Source organism: Papio anubis, chromosome 2 (genome assembly GCF_008728515.1).
Source record: "Papio anubis isolate 15944 chromosome 2, Panubis1.0, whole genome shotgun sequence".
Lineage (NCBI taxonomy): Eukaryota > Metazoa > Chordata > Mammalia > Primates > Cercopithecidae > Papio > Papio anubis.
This window is the reverse complement of record NC_044977.1, coordinates 174445455-174469188: the sequence shown is the minus strand read 5'-3', so window position 1 is coordinate 174469188 and position 23734 is coordinate 174445455. Positions and strand designations below refer to the sequence as shown.

Below are 23734 nucleotides of genomic sequence, written 5' to 3'. Positions count from 1 at the left end.
AACAAAGCTGCTGGGAAGCTCCAACTGGGTGGAGCTCACAGCAGCTCAAGGAAACCTGCCTGTCTCTGTAGACTCCACCTCTGGGGACAGGGCACAGCTACACAACAACAACAACAACAACAACAAAGCAGCAGAAAACTCTGCAGACGCAAACGACTCTGTTTGACAGCTTTGAAGAGAGCAGTGGATCTCCCAACACGGAGGCTGAGATCTGAGAACGGACAGACTGCCTGCTCAAGTGGGTCCCTGACCCCTGAGTAGCCTAACTGGGAGACATCCCCCACTAGGGGCAGTCTGACACCCCACACCTCACAGGGTGGAGTATACCCCTGAGAGGAAGCTTCCAAAGCAAGAATCAGACAGGTACACTCGCTGTTCAGAAATATTCTATCTTCTGCAGCCTCTGCTGCTGATACCCAGGCAAACAGGGTCTGGAGTGGACCTCAAGCAATCTCCAACAGACCTACAGCTGAGGGTCCTGACTGTTAGAAGGAAAACTATCAAACAGGAAGGACACCTACACCAAAACCCCATCAGTACATCACCATCATCAAAGACCAGAGGCAGATAAAACCACAAAGATGGGGAAAAAGCAGGGCAGAAAAGCTGGAAATTCAAAAAATAAGAGCACATCTCCCCCGGCAAAGGAGCACAGCTCATCACCAGCAACGGATCAAAGCTGGATGGAGAATGACTTTGACGAGATGAGAGAAGAAGCCTCCAGTCCATCAAACTTCTCAGAGCTAAAGGAGGAATTATGTACCCAGCGCAAAGAAACTAAAAATCTTGAAAAAAAAGTGGAAGAATTGACGGCTAGACTAATTAATGCAGAGAAGGTCATAAACGAAATGAAAGAGATGAAAACCATGACACGAGAAATACGTGACAAATGCACAAGCTTCAGTAACCGACTCGATCAACTGGAAGAAAGAGTATCAGCGATTGAGGATCAAATGAATGAAATGAAGCGAGAAGAGAAACCAAAAGAAAAAAGAAGAAAAAGAAATGAACAAAGCCTGCAAGAAGTATGGGATTATGTAAAAAGACCAAATCTACGTCTGATTGGGGTGCCTGAAAGTGAGGGGGAAAATGGAACCAAGTTGGAAAACACTCTTCAGGATATCATCCAGGAGAACTTCCCCAACCTAGTAGGGCAGGCCAACATTCAAATCCAGGAAATACAGAGAACGCCACAAAGATACTCCTCGAGAAGAGCAACTCCAAGACACATAATTGCCAGATTCACCAAAGTTGAAATGAAGGAAAAAATCTTAAGGGCAGCCAGAGAGAAAGGTCGGGTTACCCACAAAGGGAAGCCCATCAGACTCACAGCAGATCTCTCGGCAGAAACTCTCCAAGCCAGAAGAGAGTGGGGGCCAATATTCAACATTCTTAAAGAAAAGAATTTTAAACCCAGAATTTCATATCCAGCCAAACTAAGTTTCATAAGTGAAGGAGAAATAAAATCCTTTACAGATAAGCAAATGCTTAGAGATTTTGTCACCACTAGGCCTGCCTTACAAGAGACCCTGAAGGAAGCACTCAACATGGAAAGGAACAACCGGTACCAGCCATTGCAAAAACATGCCAAAATGTAAAGACCATCGAGGCTAGGAAGAAACTGCATCAACTAACGAGCAAAATAACCAGTTAATATCATAATGGCAGGATCAAGTTCACACATAACAATCTTAACCTTAAATGTAAATGGACTAAATGCTCCAATGAAAAGACACAGACTGGCAAACTGGATAAAGAGTCAAGACCCATCAGTCTGCTGTATTCAGGAGACCCATCTCACACGCAGAGACATACATAGGCTCAAAATAAAGGGATGGAGGAAGATTTACCAAGCAAATGGAGAACAAAAAAAAGCAGGGGTTGCAATCCTAGTCTCTGATAAAACAGACTTTAAACCATCAAAGATCAAAAGAGACAAAGAAGGCCATTACATAATGGTAAAGGGATCAATTCAACAGGAAGAGCTAACTATCCTAAATATATATGCACCCAATACAGGAGCACCCAGATTCATAAAGCAAGTCCTTAGAGACTTACAAAGAGACTTAGACTCCCATACAATAATAATGGGAGACTTCAACACTCCACTGTCAACATTAGACAGATCAACGAGACAGAAAGTTAACAAGGATGTCCAGGAATTGAACTCATCTCTGCAGCAAGCAGACCTAATAGACATCTATAGAACTCTCCACCCCAAATCAACAGAATATACATTCTTCTCAGCACCACATCGTACTTACTCCAAAATTGACCATATAATTGGAAGTAAAGCACTCCTCAGCAAATGTACAAGAACAGAAATTATAACAAACTGTCTCTCAGACCACAGTGCAATTAAACTAGAACTCAGGACTAAGAAACTCAATCAAAACCGCTCAACTACATGGAAACTGAACAACCTGCTCCTGAATGACTACTGGGTACATAACGAAATGAAGGCAGAAATAAAGATGTTCTTTGAAACCAATGAGAACAAAGATACAACATACCAGAATCTCTGGGACACATTTAAAGCAGTGTGCAGAGGGAAATTTATAGCACTAAATGCCCACAAGAGAAAGCAGGAAAGATCTAAAATTGACACTCTAACATCGCAATTAAAAGAACTAGAGAAGCAAGAGCAAACACATTCCAAAGCTAGCAGAAGGCAAGAAATAACTAAGATCAGAGCAGAACTGAAGGAGATAGAGACACAAAAAACCCTCCAAAAAATCAATGAATCCAGGAGTTGGTTTTTTGAAAAGATCAACAAAATTGACAGACCACTAGCAAGACTAATAAAGAAGAAAAGAGAGAAGAATCAAATCGACGCAATTAAAAATGATAAAGGGGATATCACCACCGACCCCACAGAAATACAAACTACCATCAGAGAATACTATAAACACCTCTACGCAAATAAACTGGAAAACCTAGAAGAAATGGATAATTTCCTGGACACTTACACTCTTCCAAGACTAAACCAGGAAGAAGTTGAATCCCTGAATAGACCAATAGTAGGCTCTGAAATTGAGGCAATAATTAATAGCCTACCAACCAAAAAAAGTCCAGGACCAGATGGATTCACAGCTGAATTCTACCAGAGGTACAAGGAGGAGCTGGTACCATTCCTTCTGAAACTATTACAATCAATAGAAAAAGAGGGAATCCTCCCTAACTCATTTTATGAGGCCAACATCATCCTGATACCAAAGCCTGGCAGAGACACAACAAAAAAAGAGAATTTTAGACCAATATCCCTGATGAACATCGATGCAAAAATCCTCAATAAAATACTGGCAAACCGGATTCAACAACACATCAAAAAGCTTATCCACCATGATCAAGTGGGCTTCATCCCTGGGATGCAAGGCTGGTTCAACATTCGCAAATCAATAAACATAATCCAGCATATCAACAGAACCAAAGACAAGAACCACATGATTATCTCAATAGATGCAGAAAAGGCTTTTGACAAAATTCAACAGCCCTTCATGCTAAAAACGCTCAATAAATTCGGTATTGATGGAACGTACCTCAAAATAATAAGAGCTATTTATGACAAACCCACAGCCAATATCATACTGAATGGGCAAAAACTGGAAAAATTCCCTTTGAAAACTGGCACAAGACAGGGATGCCCTCTCTCACCACTCCTATTCAACATAGTGTTGGAAGTTCTGGCTAGGGCAATCAGGCAAGAGAAAGAAATCAAGGGTATTCAGTTAGGAAAAGAAGAAGTCAAATTGTCCCTCTTTGCAGATGACATGATTGTATATTTAGAAAATCCCATTGTCTCAGCCCAAAATCTCCTTAAGCTGATAAGCAACTTCAGCAAAGTCTCAGGATACAAAATCAATGTGCAAAAATCACAAGCATTCTTATACACCAGTAACAGACAAACAGAGAGCCAAATCATGAATGAACTTCCATTCACAATTGCTTCAAAGAGAATGAAACACCTAGGAATCCAACTTACAAGGGATGTAAAGGACCTCTTCAAGGAGAACTACAAACCACTGCTCAGTGAAATAAAAGAGGACACAAACAAATGGAAGAACATACCATGCTCATGGATAGGCAGAATCAATATTGTGAAAATGGCCATACTGCCCAAGGTAATTTATAGATTCAATGGCATCCCCATCAAGCTACCAATGAGTTTCTTCACAGAATTGGAAAAAACTGCTTTAAAATTCATATGGAACCAAAAAAGAGCCTGCATTGCCAAGACAATCCTAAGTCAAAAGAACAAAGCTGGAGGCATCACGCTACCTGACTTCAAACTATATTTAGATAATTTTAAAATCTAAAGAAGGTATACAAAGAATCTGAAATCACAAAAATAAAATATCCATACATTGCTTGAATTTGAGGTCTGCAGATTATTAATCTGGTAAATTATCAACTGATATCAAAGTTATAAAATAATAAATCTAAACAACCCATAACCAAATAAAAAAGTTATTATTTATATTAGTTCATTCTCATGCTGCTATAAAGAACTGCCTGAGACTGGGTAATTTATAAAGGAAAGAAATTTAATTGACTCACAGTTCCACATGACTGGGGAGGCCTTAGGAAACTTACAATCATGGCAGAAGGGGTAGCAAACATGTCCGTCTTCACATGGAAGCAGGACAGAGAACTGAAAGAAGTACCAAGTGAAGGGGCGAAAGCTCCTCATAAAACCACCAAATCTCACGAGAACTTACTTAGTATCATGAGAAGAGCATAGAGGAACTGCCCCATGATCTAATCACCTCCCACAAAGTCCCACCCCCAACCTGTGGAAATTACAATTCAGATTACAATTCAAGATGTGATTTGGGTGGGGACACAGAGCCAAACCATATCATTCTGCCACTGGCCCCTCCCAAATCTCATGCCCTCACATTAGAAAAAACAATCATGCCCTTCCAACAGTCCTCCAAAGTGTTAACTCATTCCAGCATTAACCCAAAATTCCAGGTCCAAAGTCGCATCTAAGACAAGGCAAGTCCCTTCTGTCTATAAGCCTGTAAAATCAAAAGCAAGTTAGTTACTTCTTAGATACAATATTAGTACAGGCATTGGGTAAATACACCTATTCCAAATGGAAGAAATTGGCCAAAACGAAGGGGCTACAGTCTCCTCCAGTGGGGCAGTCAAATCGTAAAGCTTTGAAATTATCTCCTTTGACTCCATGTCTCACATCCAGGTTACACTGATGCAAGAGGTGGGCTCCCACAGCCTTGGGCAACTCCACCCCTGTGGCTGTGCAGGGTACAGTCCCCCTCCCAACTTCTTTAACAGGCTGGCATTGAGTGTCTGTTGCTTTTCCAGTTGCACAGTGCAAGCTGTCAGTGGATCTACCATTCTGGGGTTTGGAAGAAGGTGGCCCTTTTCTCACAGCTCCACTAAGCAGTGCCTCAGTGGGGACTCTGTGTGGGGGCTCCAACCACACATTTCCCTTCCGCACTCTCGTAGCAGAGGTTCTCCCATGAAGGCTCTGTCCTTGAAGCAAACTTCTGCCTGGACATCCAGGCATTTCCATACATCCTCTGAACTCTAGGTGGAGGTTCTGAAACTTCAATTCTTTATTTCTGTGTACCTGCAGGCCCAACACCACATGTAAGCTGCCAAGGCTTGGGGCTTGTACCCTTTGAAGCAATGGTCTGAGCTGTATTTGACTCTTTTTAGCCATGGCTGGGACACAGGGCACCAAGTCCCACGACTACACAAAGAAGCAAGGCCCTCGACCTGGCCCATGAAACCATTATTTCCTCCTAGGTCTGTGAGCCTGTGAAGGGAGGGACTGCCATGAAGACCTCTGATATGCCCTGGAGACATTTTCACCATTATCTTGGTGATTAACATTTGGCTTCTTGTTACTATGCAAATTTCTGCAGCTGGCTTGAATTTCTTCTCAGAAAATGGGTTTTTCTTTTCTATCACATCATCAGGCTGCTAATTTTCCAAACGTTTATGCTCTACTTCCCTTTTAAACATAAATTCCAATTCCAAACCATATCTTTGTGAATGAATACATAAAACTTAATGCTTTTTAGAGCACCCAAGTCTCTTCTTGAACACGTTGCTGCTTAAAAATTTCTTCCACCAGATACCCTAAATCATCGCTCTCAAGTTCAAAGTTCCACAAATCTCTAGGGCAAGGGTAAAATGCTGCCAGTCTTTTTGCTAAAGCACAGTAAGAGTCACTTTTATTCCAGTTCCCAAGAAGTTCCTCATTTTCATCTGAGACCACCTCAGCCTGGACTTCATTGTCCATATCACTATCAGCATTTTGGCCAAAGTCATTCAACAAGTCTCTAGGAAGTTCCAAACTTTCCCACATCTTCCTGTCTTCTATCGAGCCCTCCAAACTGTTCCAATCTCTGCCTGCTACCCAGTTCAAAAGTTGCTTCCACATTTTGGGGTATCTTTATAGCAGTACCCCACTCTGTGTGGTATCAATTTCCTGTATTAGTCTGTTCTCGCGCTGCTATGAAGAAATACCCAAGACTGGGTAATTTATAAAGGAAAGAGGTTAAATTGGCTCACAGTTCCACATGGTTGGGGAGGCCTCAGGAAACGTACAATCATGACAGAAGGGAAAGCAAACACATCCTTCTTCATATGGCAGCAGGAGAAAGAAGTGAGAATCGTGCCAAGTGAAGTGGGGGAGGGGTCCCTTATAAAACCATTGGATCTCATGATATCTCACTCAGTATCATGAGAACACCATGGGGAACAGCTCCCGTGTTCTAATTACCTCCCACAAGGTCCCACCCCCAACACATGGGGATTACAATTCAGATTACAATTCAAGATGAGATTCTGGTGGGTTACAGAGGCAAACCATATCATTACTGATCATAATTAACAAAACAATGTAAACTAATAAAAATATTTCATGCTTGGTATTTAGTGACATAAAAATTCAGATTCTAGGAAGTTGACGAGTCCCAACTCTACTGCCAGGAGGTGGTGACATGGGTGCACAGTCAACAGAGATGGTGGAATGTGAGAATGAAGTAGATGTTCAGTTGCTCCCTGGAGGCTGAGCAGAGTCCTGTGGCTCTTGTGCCTCTGAGTTAGGGAAAGCATAGGTAGAGGACTACCTGGCAGTCATAGGTTTTAGAAGAGGAAGGTCTAGAGCATTACACATTGTTTCCAACTGTCTGGAACCCAAAGAAGCCTAATATGTTAAAAGAACTCTAAGTGATAACAAAAAGTCAGTTGTAGCCTCAGGACCTCAATGAAGACGACTATCTGGTTATTATCAGGTTCACACCACAGTATCTCATTGTTTGGCGACTGTTATTAGGCTGTCCTTAAGAGCAAACTTGAGCGGAGTTTACCTTGTAAACTTACATTGGAAATTTACATTTCTGAAGGAGCCCACTTGAAGGAAGATCTCACTAAGAAGCAGAAATGGAGACTCCATGGCAGCAGCAATGGAGACCCCAACTTAACAGAAATTTAGGAACAATGGGTGTTTCAACCTAATTAACATCTATTTTAAAAGCAACCAATCCATAATTGTTACATTACAGTGTTAAAACTGTAAAATGTAAGAGGTTTATATTTAATAGTTGGTGATTTAAAATTTCTCAAAGGATTATTGTCAAGCAATATCAAATTAAAAGTAGCATAAAATAGTCTCAAGATTTCTCACACTTAAGTCATAAAAGTGGGAAGTATTTTGCAGTTGTTATGTATAACATGAGTGGCTACTTTGATAGTCTTTGATAAATCACATCTCTATTGGGTCTAAGAGTATTCATTTTAAATTATTACTTTATAAATATAAACAAAAACAGAGATGACTCTCAAAAAGAATTAGATGCTAATGAAAGAAAAAGCTTCTGTTCATATTTAAACATATTAAATCATAGAAAATCTTGCATGCCGATCTAAAGACAAATTGTGAAAGATCTTGTCACATGTCCAAATAAATGGGGCACTTCAGTATTTCTTCATGAGACAGAGGGAAATTGTTTGACTCTTAGTCTGTATATCACAGTTAAAAATGAATGTGCTAAACTAAAGGAAAAGCTGAGCAGAGACAATAGATGTAGAAAACACGATTACTTCTCCTTATCTCCTACATTCATCATCTTTTCTGACTTGAGGTGTTTGAAGAAAGCTGATGTCCACTTTTTGCCCTTACGCTGACCTCATTCTGAGTTCAGACACTGTCAACCATGATAATGCATTCTGCACTTCCATTTCTCTATTTTTCCTTTTACTGGGATGAGAAATTCTGAAGCATTATCAGGAGATTTAATGATGGAAAGGGAGAAGAGTGGGCAACCCAATGGAAACTTAGCAGAATTACAAGAAAAGCGTATGATCAATTTTAGAATCTGTGGGTGGTGAGAAGTAAAATGCACAAATGCAACAAAATCAAATAGATACCAGTCATTGAAATCCATTAGAGGAAAGGGCAAATTTTGACAAGACAAGTAAGCTCAAGGGAATGCCAATGTATCAGGAAAAAACTCATGTTTTACATATTTGTTATCCAGTAGAAATGATCTTTAATAAGATAATTATTGCCCCCATAGAAGTTGAAGTTTAATCATGGTTTCAGGTGCCACGTAGCTAATTAGAAATACATGACTTCATGTTTAAATAGTGGTTTGGATGTATAAGTGGAGAGCAAACTTTACTTGGGGCTTTTCCCTAAACTGTTGGAAACAAAATGGATGAGTTGGAATCATGACTAAATGTTATATTTGCCAAGAAATCTCTGAACTGTACCTAACTGCAGGGGCTGATGGAAAAGGGAAGTTTTCCTTTCAGACACACACATTATGAGTATATTAATTCATATGCAAAATAATGCAAATGAAAAGTAATCAATTAATAATTTATAATACTAAAAGGATCTAGTAGAAATCTCAGTTTATCAATTTATATACTGTGTCTAAAAAGTATCACTTGATTGCTTTGTTAACTTAAAGCCATATTTTATTACCAAACTGGACTATAATAGAATGCAAATATATTTTCTATAAATTAATTTTCATATTTTTGACAGAGCTTTGTCAAATATCTGTGTAAATATTCCTGAAGTAGTTACGGTAACAGAGCCTAGTTTCTGCTTTATGATATATCTTCCTGAATTAAGTGAGATATGCACTATTTTTTTCTCTAAAGAGTCCAGACTCTTTCTAGCCAAATACAATAGTGTATGATCAATTTTCTTAAAAACAAGGCTGCTTGAACACTGTGGAGAGTTTTATCTTTCTAGTACATGCAGATGTTTCCATATCCTAGTATATAAAGGCACAACCCAAAGGCAAAATGCTACATATACACACACACACACACACACACACACACATATATATATATATATAATTTTTTTGAGATGGAGTTTTGCTCTTGTTGCCCAGGCTGGAGTGCAATAGGGCTATCTTGGCTCACTGCAACCTCTACCTCCTGGGTTCAAGCGATTCTCCTGCCTCAGCCTCCAGAGTTGCTGGGATTACAGGCATGCACCACCATGCCCAGCTAATTTTGAAATTTTAGTAGAGACAGGGTTTCTCCATGTTGGTCAGGCTGGTCTCCAACTCCCAACCTCAGGTGATCCTCCTGCCTTGGCCTCCCAAAGTGCTGGGATTACAGGCGTGAGTCACCGCACCTGGCCTACATATATATTTTTATAAGTACATAAATATATGCTGTGCCAGAATGTAGAAGTAAATATAACTGTTATAATTTGATTATTCCTGGAATCTGCACATAGGAAAAGAAAGTGCTATTCTCTTGACAATTATTTGTTTTTATTATATAGATACAAAGCAGTTCTAGATTCTGTATCAGTCTCTAGCTAGCTTTATTATAGTCAACTTTTTTGAGAAAGAATTACTCTGATATGTTGACAAGATTGAGTTTCTGAGCCTTAGAAGCTACATGTAAGGCCATAGGCTAAAGAGAACTGACACAGATAATGCTACACCACTAGGTATCTCTGGGGCCAGCAGCTAATCTTTCCACTTGGAACTTCAACATCTATGACATTGCTTAATTAAGAACGAATATTAGTTTCTAGTAGGTTAATTCTATCTTTATATTTCCCTATTGTAATTTATCCTGTTATTATCTTTCTATATATTTGTGCTACTGAATAAGCAATATAAGTAGATTTGAGTTTCTTAATCTGTATTTTGTATGCTCAACTTAGTTTATAAAGAGGAATATATGTGACAACTTAGTCAGATGCTTTCTAATCTCCAGTAAATAAGAAGGTAGATAGAGCTGTATTTTTGGGGCATTTTGATGTCCCTAATCATAGATTAGAGATAATTGAGGGACTGGGGTAAAACATGTTTCATTTTTAAGTCTTAAGCCTCAGTGACCAGCACAATACTTCAAAAGAAAAGTTTTAATCAAATTTCTAACACAGTATTTCAGACACAGTGACAAAAAAAATCAATTTTTTTTAGCTAGAATTAAAACTTCAGAATTTTCATTAGAGGAAACAAACACTGTGCTTTCAAAATGTTAATTAGAAATAAGAAAAATTATGTGGGACTACAAATACCTTCATAAGTTCTCATAAAATAAGTGTTCATATTCGTGTCTTTTAAAACATTTTTTCTTACGTAACTATTTCCTCTTGATGTCCCTCCTAAATTATTACATGGAAGCCGATTAACAATATAATTTTTAAACAACATTATCACATTTGATCTTTAGAAAAGCCCTCAGTAACAAAGGCCACATTTTTCTAGATTTCCCATATGTGCAAAGATAGTAAGCACATTAGTTTGCTAGGGCTGCCATAACAAAATACCACAGACTGGGTGGCTTAAACAATAGAAATTTATTTTTTCATAGTTGTGGGGGATTAACATCTAAGACTAATATGTTGACATGTTTGGTTTCTTCTGAAACCCCTCTCCTTGGCTTACAGACGTCCACCTTCTTGCTGTGTCCTTACATGGTCTTTCTTCTGTGCATGTCTTGGGTTCTAATCTCCTCTTCTTATAAGGAGGCCAGTCATATTGGATTAGGGTCCATCTTACTTTGGTCTCATTTTCATTTAATTACCTCTCTAAGAATCATATCTGCAAATATGGTCGCATTCTGAGCTACTGGGGGTTAGAGACTTCAACATGAATTTTGAGAGAACATAATTCAGCCATAACCATAAGTGATAGAGCAAGAACATACATCTAGGTATTGATTTAAAGGCTGTGTGTGTGTGTGGAGTGGGGGAAATAAGACCACCATAGTCTCTCTATGAAAGCCAAAATCCTATTTTCTTCATGGAGAATAGTTGAACATGAATGAAAACAAGGTAGTGAGCTAGAATATACATTTAAGAATGTTATGTTGAAAAATGCAATGTAAAATAGTAAGGGATTCCGGAAAGATAGCAGTAATGGTGGTATAGTTTTAGAATATCCTGAAATTTCCCCATAAATACAGGTAGGGCAACTATAATAGCAAAACCAAACCTGACGCACACCACCTATAATGAAACTAAGTGGTAACCTACCCACATGAACACCAAAATAGGAGCAAATGGGCACAAACTACTAAAAATTGTATGACCCCCACATAATATTAGCATCTATTTGAGAGGAAGGAGGGTGGGAGGAGGAGGAATGAGGACTTCAAACTTGCAACAAGCATTGACAGGAAAGTGCAGCAAGTTGAACTAAGAACAGCAGCCAAAACTGTGAGATGGATTGCAACAAAATCTGAAAGTGTTGGAAAAGTGTGGGCCCTACGAACCAACCAACCAAGATCCATTCCAGGATAAAAGTTCACAGGGGCCGGGCGCGGTGGCTCACACCTGTAATCCCAGCACTTTGGGAGGCCAAGGCAGGCGGATCATGAGGTCAGGAGATCGAGACCATCCTGGCTAACATGGCGAAACCCCGTCTCTATTAAAAATACAAAAAATTAGCCAGGTGTATTGGCAGGTGCCTGTAGTCTCAGTTACTTGGGAGGCTGAGGCAGGAGAATGGTATGAACCCAGGAGGCAGACCTTGCAGTGAACCCAGATTGCGCCACTGCACTCCAGCCTGGGCAACAGAGCGAGATTCTGTCTCAAAAAAAAAAAAAAATTAAATTAAATTAAATTTTTTTAAAAAGTTCACAGAATGAGAAACTACTGGGAGCAAAACCTAAACTGAAGAGGACAGGATCAATAAGAAACAAAGGAAAAAGAAGATACAAATAAAAGTGGGGATATAACATCAAAGGCACCAACCATGACAGAAAAGAATGATAAAGTGGAGTTCATTAAAATAAAAAAAATCTGCTCTGCAAAAGTCACTGTCAAAAGAATAAGATGACAAGCCACAGAGTGGGAGAAAATATTTGCAAAATATATATCTGATAAGACTATGATATCCAAAATATACAAAGACCTCTTCAAACTTTACAATAAGAAAATGAACAACCAGATTTTAAAATGGGCAAAAAATCTTAACAGGCACCCTACCAAAGAAGATATACAAGATGGCAAATAAGCATATAAAAAGATACTCAAAAGCATATGTCCTTAGGAAAATACAAATTAAAACAATGAAATACCACTACACACCTATTAGAATGGCCAAAATCCAGGTAATACCAAATGCTGGCAGGGAGGTGAAGCAACATTGTTGGGAATGCAAAATAATACAGCCACTTTGGAAGACAGTTTAGCATTTTCTTAAAAAACAAACAACAACACACATACTCATAGCACACTGCCAGCAATTGCACTTCTTGGTATTTACCCGAAGGAACTGAAAACAGGTCCACATAGAAGCCTGCACATGTATGTATAGAAGCTTTATTCATAATTGCCAAAACTTGGAAGTAACCAAGATCTCCTTCAGTAGGCGAATGGATAGATAAGTTGTCCTACGTATAGACAATGGAATATCATTCAGTTGCAAAAATACATGCGTAATCAAGCCATAAAAGGACATGGAAGACACGTAAATGCATATTACTAAAAAAAGAAGATAGTCTGAAAAGGCTAAATACTATACAATCCCAACTATATGGCATTCTAGAAAATACAATACTATGAAGATGGTAAAAAGATAAATGGTCACCAACAGTTTGGATGAATGGAAGGGTAAATAGGAGAAACACAGAGAATTTTTAGGCCAATAAAACTATTCTGCATATACTATAATGGTGGACACATGTCATTATACATTTGTTAAAACCCACAGAATATATAACACAAAGAATGAATCCTAAAGTAAACTATGGACTTAATTGATAATGATGAGTGAATGCTATTTCCTAGATTATAACAAATGTACCACACCAGTGTGGGATGTTGATGGTGGGGCAACCATGGGTGTCAGAGGGAGAAGGGGATATGGGGAAACTCTCCATACTTTCCATTCCATTTTTCTGCAAACCTAAATAAAGTCAATTAATTAAAATAAATAAAAATGAAAGAACTCAAACAAATTTACAAGAAAAAAACAAACAACCCCATCGAAAAGTGGGCAAAGGATATGAACAGACAGTTCTCAAAAGAAGACATTAATACAGCCAACAGACACATGAAAAAATGCTCATCATCACTGGCCATCAGAGAAATGCAAATCAAAACCACAATGAGATACCATCTCACACCAGTTAGAATGGCAATCATTAAAAAGTCAGGAAACAACAGGTGCTGGAGAGGATGTGGAGAAATAGGAACACTTTTACACTATTGGTGGGACTGTAAACTAGTTCAACCATTATGGAAAACAGTATGGCGATTCCTCAAGGATCTAGAACTAGAAGTACCATATGACCCAGCCATCCCATTACTGGGGATATACCCAAAGGATTATAAATCATGCTGCTATAAAGACACATGCACACGTATGTTTATTGCGGCACTATTCACAATAGCAAAGACTTGGAATCAACCCAAATGTCCATCAGTGACAGACTGGATTAAGAAAATGTGGCACATATACACCATGGAATAGTATGCAGCCATTAAAATCGATGAGTTTGTGTCCTTTGTAGGGACATGGATGCAGCTAGAAACCATCATTCTCAGCAAACTATCGCAACAACAGAAAACCAAACACCGCATGTTCTCACTCATAGGTGGGAACTGAACAATGAGATCACTTGGACTCGGGAAGGGGAACATCACACACCGGGGCCTATCATGGGGAGGGGGGAGGGGGAAGGGATTGCATTGGGAGTTATACCTGATGTAAATGACGAGTTGATGGGTGCTGATGAGTTGATGGGTGCAGGATGCCAACATGGCACAAGTATACATATGTAACAAACCTGCACATTATCCACATGTACCCTAGAACTTAAAGTATAATAATAATAAAAAAAAAATTTAAAAGTAAACATGGGGGAGAGGAAAACCTAGGAAATTTAAGAACAGGCCATATTTTTGATACTTTGAGAAAACAATAAAATAAGGGCTCTGGAACTTTGAAGTAGGGGGGGAAAAAGCTAAAAAACAAACAAACTATTTTCCAACGTATGGTTCTCAACAAGAAGTAGATTCATTTCTTTGTATTTCTCCTTCTATCAAAAAATCTGCATGTTATATATGAAAAAAACATAAAAAGATTCTCAAAGTCACAGAGAAAATGATAGACTAGCTAGGGATCCTGTCACTTGAGGAATGACATGGCAGTGAGTTTCTTGCCACTTTATATTCCTCAGCTGGGTACTGAAGAAGTCAGTAACCCAGAAACACCGGTGAGTGCAACCAGACAAAGAAAAAAAGCTCCAGTGAAGCCTGCTCTTTTTAGCCAAAGGACCAGGAGAGGGGGAGCCGAGCAAGACAGAAAACTTATACAGAATAACTGCTCTATCCCAGAAAAACGTCATGGAATATATATGGCCTCCACATTTACCCTGATACCAAAGGCCAATGGTGAGCCTGGACTGCAAATCACCCAATAATAATGGAGCACCCTTCCTGCTCAGGTGGTGGCAGAAAAGGCTTAGCTGGAAGCCGAGATTTTTACCACCTTTCAGTGTTAACAAGACCCTCCCCCTATGGTGTCAATGAAGTTCACCTGGCAACAATGAAAAGTTCGTCCTACCCCTACTAGCAAGGGTTGTGAGTGGGGAGCTTGAACTCTCTCCTCCACCCAGTGGAACTGAGGCACCCTTCCCTCCCTTGGAAATCAATAGAGGCTGAGTGGAGAACCTCGACTCTTACTCCCATGTGGGAGTAACAAAGAGGTGCTCCCATATATCCTGCTGATGTAGTAGCAAAAGCAGCCTGCTAAATAGGTTTAAATAAGATCCAAAATGAAAAGAATATAAAGTCTAGTAAACAAATAGGAAATATAAAGAACTAAATGAACATTTTAGAATTGAAAATACAATATTTTTAAAAGCTCAATGGATATTTTCAATACAGTATGAATATAACAGAGAAAAGAATCAGTGAACTTAAAAAGAGAACAATAGGAATAAACCAATCTGAACAGAGAGAAAATGAACTGAAAAAAACGTATTACTCCCTCTTGCCTTCTGAACAAATAAGAAGCCATTTCATATAAAAGTACTCAAGAAGAAAAGATTATAGCAGAATCTAATATAAAGATGTTATGGTAAATGCCCTACCAAAAAGTGAAAGCTTATCACAGAGGCATGGCCTTACAAAGATCAAAATTGTACCTGAAAGTTCAAATTGAGATAATAGAAATTAAGAAAATAATGCAAGTAATGAAAAAAAGCAACATAAATTATAATTAGAAAAACTAAAAAATAATAAAGTAAGTGATTAGAGAAAAAGATTTGATGATGAGAACACATGGACATGTAGAAGGGAATAACAGACACTAGGGCCTACCAGAGGGTGGAAGGTGGGAGGAAGGAGAGGATTAGGAAAAATAACTAAGGAATACTAGGCTTAATACCTGGGTGATGAAATAATCTTCACCACAAACCCCCATCAAACAAGTGTACCTATACAACAAACCTGCATATGTATCCCTGAACCTAAAAAATTACAAATAAAAGAAAAAGATTTGAAAAGAGAAGAAACATAATTAATGAAATTTTTTTTGTGATTTTGACAAAAAAGACTAAACCAGAAGAAACAAAAGCAATTTATATACCTTCAGAAAAAAAAAAAGAAATTTTAAAAAATTGAAAAGATAAACACAGTTCAAGAAAAGGTAATACGAAAGATGGACAAACATCCACCATAAGTAATATCAGAATCCTAAAATAAGAAAATCAAAGCAATGCAACACAACAAATATAATAGGTTATAATTTAATAAACCTCAGCTAAAAATAAGACTTGAAGTTATATGATGAAAGTGCACACTGCATATTTGGGAAAACCAACCCAGAATGGGAAATATTGGAATATAATAAATCAACATAAATCTAAAGAAAAAATATTTTAGGTATCTAGGTAACAATTACAGAATACATTCTTTTCAAATGACTATGAAATATCAATAATATATGCCACAAGAAGGTACGGTGGGCCATACAATAAGAATCTGTGAAACTGATTATAACAGATTTAAATTAGAATCAATAAGATACATTAAAATTCCCCAATATTTGGTAATTTAAAGACACACTTCTAAATAACCCATTTCAAAAAGGAAACGACAAAGAAAATCAGTAAATATTTCAAAATGAATAATAAAACATAGTATATCAAAATTTGTATGATGAAGCTACAACACTACTTGAAGAGAAATTTATAGCTTTAATTGCCTATATTGGGAAGAAAATAAGATTTGAATTCAGTTACCTAACTTTCCCATTTAAAAAGCTAGAAAAAAAAATCCAAAGAAGTATAGAAAAGAACAATGATAAGAAATCAAGAAACAAGTAGACAAAAGAAAAATGTTGAATCTTCAAAAAGATTTTTAATATTCATAAACCTGGCAAGACTATACCTCAAAAGTCATAAAACAACACAAACCTTACCTTGGCCAATTCTGTAATTTTACCAAAACCAGGCTTCCAAGAGGGAGCTGTGAATAGACAATCTTAAATCCACACTGATGAAGCTGAGACTCTTCAGGGAAGTCTTCTTCAGAAATTGAGCAGTTATTATATCTTGAATCAGTGTTCATGAAGCAGTACCATGGTTCATCATGATCAACTTTGGCTGCATCCTCACTTGACAACAATCTCCATTTCAAACAATTTTCATTCTCACATTGAACCCACACTTTGTTTACATACATGTTTTCCACTGAGGAATCCATTGCACAGTTACAATAATCAATCTTACCATCCAATTTTTCTTTATCCATTAAGGCATTTAATCTGGAAAATAAGAAAGAGGAAAATAACAAAATGAGGATTCAAGAGTATAAGGAGAGAAAATTCAAACCAAAATCAGAGAAATTCCGCTTTGATATCTTCCATGCCCATCCCCTCTCTATCCTACAAAGACTACATATGTTGAACACATTGTTTCCACCTACCTAGAAACAAAGGAACAAAATAGAAACAACGATCACTCTGAGCATAAAATGCACCAAAATTAAAAATAAGAAAAATATGATGGAACCAAAGAGTAGTAGAGGTTGACTATAGTTTCTATTAACCTAATATATAGCACATGTCTGGTATATAACAAGTACATTTTCCCATGATAACAGCTAAGCCTTATCAAATGCTGACTAGGGACCAGGTATTATTCTAAGTGCTTTATACACATGGCTCATATAGTCTTCCCAACAACCTTATTAGGCCCATTTTTACAGACAAAACTGAAGCTAAGAAATGTAAAGCAATTTGTCTCAGGTCCTGGAGCTGATACACAGTAGAGCTGGAATTTAAATGCCGGCAGTTTGATTCTAAGTTTGTTATCTTACCCATTAGTTTGTACTGCCTCTTGAGTATATATACAGCATGACTAAATGATCCTTTTCTTCTTCTGTCTCAGGAAATCAAATGCAGCAAAATATTTCAACATACAAAAATGCAAGATTTTTTAAAAATTAATCTCTTTCTTATACAGTTTCAACTTTTATTCATTATTAATCAAATTTCTCAGAGCTTTTTTGTTAGAAAAATTGTAAACATATAAAAAGTTTGAATTGTGTAACAAAGCCCCCAAATTCTGGCTTCAATAACAATGTATATAGTAATAAATAAACATAAATAAAATACAAGTAAAACTAAGTATTGGCAACTTATTTTGCAATACAAAGTCTATTTCTTAAAAATAAAAAGACTGATGTACCATATACACAAATTAGTAAAACACTACTATCCAAGTATAAGCACCATTTAACGAATCCTTTAATTTATAAATTAATCATATATTTAGAAGCTCACTTACTAATATTTGTCATATACCTTACCAGGACCACGGCAAATTGCTTTAGAAATTTGTCAATATATTTCAATAGCCACAGTTCAAAAATTTTGACCTATTAATCCCACTCATGCAAATGTAATAAAATACATTTTAAAAAGACGAACCAATACATACGAAGACCAAAAACATTCAGTGTAACACTGTTTTTCATACTGAAAGTGAAAAAGTCTAAAAACAGAATCAAATCTAGCAGAAGATATAAACTTTTACTAATTATATTTGTTTTAATGTGTTTAATTCTTTAATTGATGAGAAAATGCATAAGGAGCAAAACTGCAATGTGGATTGCAACTGAAGTGAATAAATTTTTTCTCTACTCTCTGGGTCACCAGTCAGTAAAGCAGAACTGACTGAGGTTAGACTTTGGAGCCAGGTTATGTGTTACTCACAGAGTCCCTGTCCTTTCCTAAACTTTCACTTCACATCAAGTGTGTGTGTGTGTGTGTGTGTGTGTGTAAAACAGCTTTTTTTGCTTGATTAGTTCCAATCTTCATATGTTGTCTTACTATGCTGGCTAAGACAGATATAACATTGACTAGAAGCCATGATAGTAGATTTCTTTATCTAATTTTAAAGAGAATGCTTTGAATGTTTGACTGTTATGTTGGGAGTATGGTTTTTGTAGAGACCATTAAAAGGTTACAGAAAGTTGTTTTCCTTCTATTACCGGCCTACCAAAAGGATTTTTTTTATTGATATTAATCATAATGTGATGTTTAATTTCATTAAATTCTTTTCGGCATATACTGAGATAAATATATGGTTTTTCTTTTAAAACATATTAATTGGGTATATTATATTCATGGATTTTTTGAATAATAAACTATGCTTGTATTCTGGATAATCCCTATCTGATTATGCCTCATAAGTTTTTAATATACAGTGCTGTATTTCATTTACTAATAATTAATATTTTTTACGTGTGTATAAATAAGATTTGTCTGTTATTTCTCCTTTTGTCTTTGTTTGGTTTCCATATGAAGATTATAAAGTTACTTCATTAAGTGAAGTAAAAAACGTTCCCCCGTTTTGGGAAAGTTTGCCTAAGGGAGGAATTGTCTAATTTTAACATAAATTTTATGAATTTTAGTATATCTATTATATTTCTCATTATATTTCTCTCTTTCACTTTGAAGTTTATGCCCTCTCTTTTTTTTCTTCATTTATCTTCTCAGAGTTTATTAAATAACCAGAATTTGAGTCCCCTCATTTTTTTAAATTCTATTTAATGAATAGCTGCACTTTTCTTAATTCTTTATTTCCTTTTACTTTCTTTGGACATTCTTTGTCGCTCTTATTTTTCTCTTCTTGAGTTGATGCTTAGTTAATATATTTGCAGTCTCTTCTACTACGAGCATTCAAGGTTATACATTCCTCTCCCAGTATTGTTTTAGTATTTAGTTTTAAGCACGCGGTTTCTATTCATCTTTTACCCATGAGTTACTTAATTCAAAAAATTCAGAAGGTAGGGGTATTTAAGAGTTTTTATTATTGCTTTTTAATGTAATTGTATTTTGGTTAGAGAATATAATCTGTGTGATACTGATTTTTTTGGCATTTGTTTTGTTTTGTGGCCCTACTTAACAATACTTGTGAATGTTATACGTGTGCAAAAAAAGGATGTGTAGTTTTCAATTGTTGGGTGCAAGGTGTACATTTAATCATTATACCAAGCTTTGTATCAACCATTACAAATAAAATTTTATGATTGTGGGGTTAATTTTCTCTATCCATACTAATTGGTTGATATATTAATTACTTAAAGGGTTATGCTAAAATCTCCCATAGTAATTGTGGATTTGTCCATTTATCCTGTAATTTTGTCAGATTTCTTTGCTTATTAAATATACACATGTTCAGATTTGTGACATCTTGCTGGTGAATTCTTCCTCATGTTATGTAATGATGCAATTTATCCCTAATAATGTTCTTTGCCAATCTACTAACTTAATTAGTGGACCAAACTACTTGGTCCACTATTAACATAGCAATTAAGATAGTAGTTACGTTTATGATTGGCTTGGTCCTAGTTATAACTCTTACCATCCCTTTACTTTTACCCTTTCTAATATTATGGATTTCTTTGTCTCTGTCTCCTGTATAGAGTATATTGTTGGGATTTGCATTTTTATCCAATCTAAGATATGATCTGCTAACCAGTGATTTTAATTCATTTACTTTGACACTGACATACTTGCATTTTTGTGCACCTTTTATTTATTATGCTATTTCTTTACTTCTTTTTTCTTTTCCTAACTTGTATTAAAACAAATTAATATTTTTCTTCTCTATACTGGTTTTCACAAGTTTATGTTATTTTTATTACTTTAATAGTTACCCTTAATACGTGATTTAACAAGGTATAAATTAATCAGTGTCTCTACCTTCTTCAAAATAACAGAATGCTTTAATTCAGATGACCTTTGTGCCTTTAGCTCATTTCTTTCCAGCATCATAGTTCTATTTGGCATTTATACCTCAAAATTAGTCATAATTATCACTTGTGTGTTTTCTACAATGTTCATTTAGATTTTTTTTCCATATGTTTTCCAGTTTCTTTGCCATCATTATTTACTACACCTAAAGGTATTCATTGAATAAGGATGGTGACAGAAAGGGATGAAATAGCGGCTGGGTGTGGTTGCTCATGCCTATAATCCCAGCACTTTGGGGGGCCGAGGTTGGTGAATCGTTTGAGGCCAGGAGTTCGAGATTAGCTGAGGCAGGAGAATCGCTTGAACCAGAGAGGTGGAGGTTGCAGTGAGCCAAGATTCATCATTGCACTCCAGCCTGGGTGACAAAGTGAGACTCTGTCAAGAAAGAAAGAGAGAGAGAGAGAGAGAGAGAGAGACTCTGTCAAGAAAGAAAGAGAGAGAGAGAGAGAAAGAAAGAAAGAGAAAGAGAAAAAGAAAAAATTAAGCCATCTGGAATATCTGGAATATTTTCTGTGTTTGTGAATGAATAAGATGGAAGACTCTACTTTTTGTCTAAGTAGTTAACCAATGATCCAAATAATATTTATTTAATTCTTCATCTTTTAGTAATTGGTCTGAAATGGCGTTTATCCTAATTCACATATGTGCACATGAATCTATTTCTGGGCTCTGTATTCCTTTCTTTCAGATGTCCTTCCCTGTACCAAAAGAGATTCAGAAAATTCTAAGTCTAAAGCAGATATCTGCATGAACAACTGAGCTGAGGGAAAATAGTTGGGGTACAGATCTAGAAACAATGAGATTATCAATAACAAGTTCATTCAAGGACATTCTATTTATTTTTATTTAATAAGTAAGAAAAAATAGGCTTTACTAATACTTACTATGAAATTGACACTGCAATCTTCACTAAGACCATATGTAAGCTGGTCATATGTGAGGTCTCCTGCTGAAAAGGTGGGAGATGCCATAACTTAAGAGGGTTTCACAAATGTGCCTTTCAGTTATTCATTTACACTTACTATAATGCAATGTATTGGAGTTACATTTAACTAACTAAACAAGTTTATAGAATATATTATCTAGATTATTCCTCAGAAAATAAAGTTACATTAAAAAATTTCTAAAAAGAAACAGAAAAACTTGACAATATTAATAATGCAAATAATGAAGTATGAGAGAGATGACAGAAAGAAGAAAGTAATTACTGTCACTCAATCACTTAGCATTTTGTCCAACTTGCAGCCAATGGATTGCTATAAAGGGGAAAGTTTGTGGCACCACATCAATGGAAAGCTTATGAAAATTCATTATGACAGTCTATTATAAAATGTTAAGGGGATTAAAAGATTACTTTTAAATGCTAGATAAGGTTTTCAGATTTTCTTAGGAAGTTGGGTCTCATAGTGGATAATACTGAGAAGATAAACTAACACTAAGAAAATGTCATTATTACTTAGTGATACTCATTTTCAATTGCATCTAACTTAAACCTCTTGGTATTTTAGATTTGATACGTTTTATCCAGGCTAATAGAATTTAGAATATAGATCATAAAATGCTTATTCTTTTCAAACCAGATTCTCATTGATTCCATTACATTTTCTCCAACACTTTGCTGGTTTTCAAAATTCCTGCCACATATAAGATGCAAATGACAATGAGGAAGTGAATGTGGTCACAAGAATGCTAGAGCCTTTGAAGGGATCCCAATATAATCATACCTAAGTAGATCAGAATTAGTTTATAAAGACATTGACAAATGCAAAGCTCTGCTCAGTACAATATTTGCTTCATTCAACTTTTGTTTCTAAATTTTTATTTCATAACTTACTTATATTGAACTAGAAAATGCAGAAAACCAAAATATTAAATTTTAAAAATAGAAAACACAGAATGGCTATTTAAAATTATAAAGCCTCAAGTACAAGGAAATGGATATGAATGGTTATGGACACTCAATTTTCAGCCAGACAACTCTACCACTCTTTACTAGGCAAATTAGTTAACCACTCAAAATCTCTGATCCCTTACCTGGGGATAATAAGAGTATTACTTATTACCCTATATTGAACTCCTAGCATATTATTTTGCACACTATAGATACTCAATATTTTTTGAATAAATGGATGACTTTAAACATCAATTCAAATATTGAGTTCCTATTAAATGTTAGACACTGTGAACAAAAGATGAACAAGAAACAACCCCCGTTCTTGACTCAGAACATAGATACTAAGTTCCATAAAATAGTTGATAAATGCAGTACAGTGTGATAAATGTTAGATGCACAGATACCTAGGAGAACACAAATGAGAAAATAATTTTTTTAAAATAAGAAGGCTCCATGAAGGATGCATGGAGCAGCTGAACATGAAAAGATAAGTAGTTCACTTTAGCGAGGTGAAGGAGCAAAGGAGCACATAAGAGGAAACTCGCCAGGTGCAATGGCTCAGGCCTGTAATCTCAACATTTTGGAAGGCCAAGGTGAGAGGATCACTTGTACCCAGGAGTTTGAGACCAGTCTGGGCAACATAGTAAGACTCGATCTCTACCAAAAATAATTAAATTAGCTGGGTGCTACGGGGCACACCTGTATTCCCACTATTCAGAAGGTGGAGGCATAAGGATTGCTTCAGCTCAGGAGTTGGAAGCTGCAGTGAACTATGATCATGTCACTGCAGTGTAGCCTGGGTAACAGACCAAGACCTTGTCTGTCAAAAAAAAAAAAAAAAAAAAAAAAGAAAAAGAAAGAAAGAAAGAAAAGAAAAGGAAATTCCATGAAAACATGCATGCATGTATAATGATGCACGGCATGTACAAAAATATTGAGCTCAGCTGTTAGAACACTTTTTAAGGGAAGCAAAGGTCATAGCAGGTGAGGGTGGAAAAGCCTCAGAAGCATCTTATTTACCGTGTTAGGTTAATAGACATTATTATCCTGGAAGCAAAGAGGAGTCATTGTCTGTTTAAGAGTATTACAAAAAATAAGA

At 36.5% G+C, this 23734-nt stretch overlaps 1 protein-coding gene across 1 annotated transcript in view; it reads right to left on the bottom strand.

Moving 5' to 3' along the window:
* Window positions 1-23734, bottom strand: part of ZCWPW2 (zinc finger CW-type and PWWP domain containing 2) — a 158723-nt gene that overhangs the window by 85634 nt on the left and 49355 nt on the right. The window contains 2 exon segments of the mRNA XM_031663787.1: window positions 16899-17243; window positions 21626-21690. Coding sequence (XP_031519647.1) covers window positions 16899-17230 — 332 coding nt within the window. The 5' untranslated portion in view covers window positions 17231-17243; window positions 21626-21690.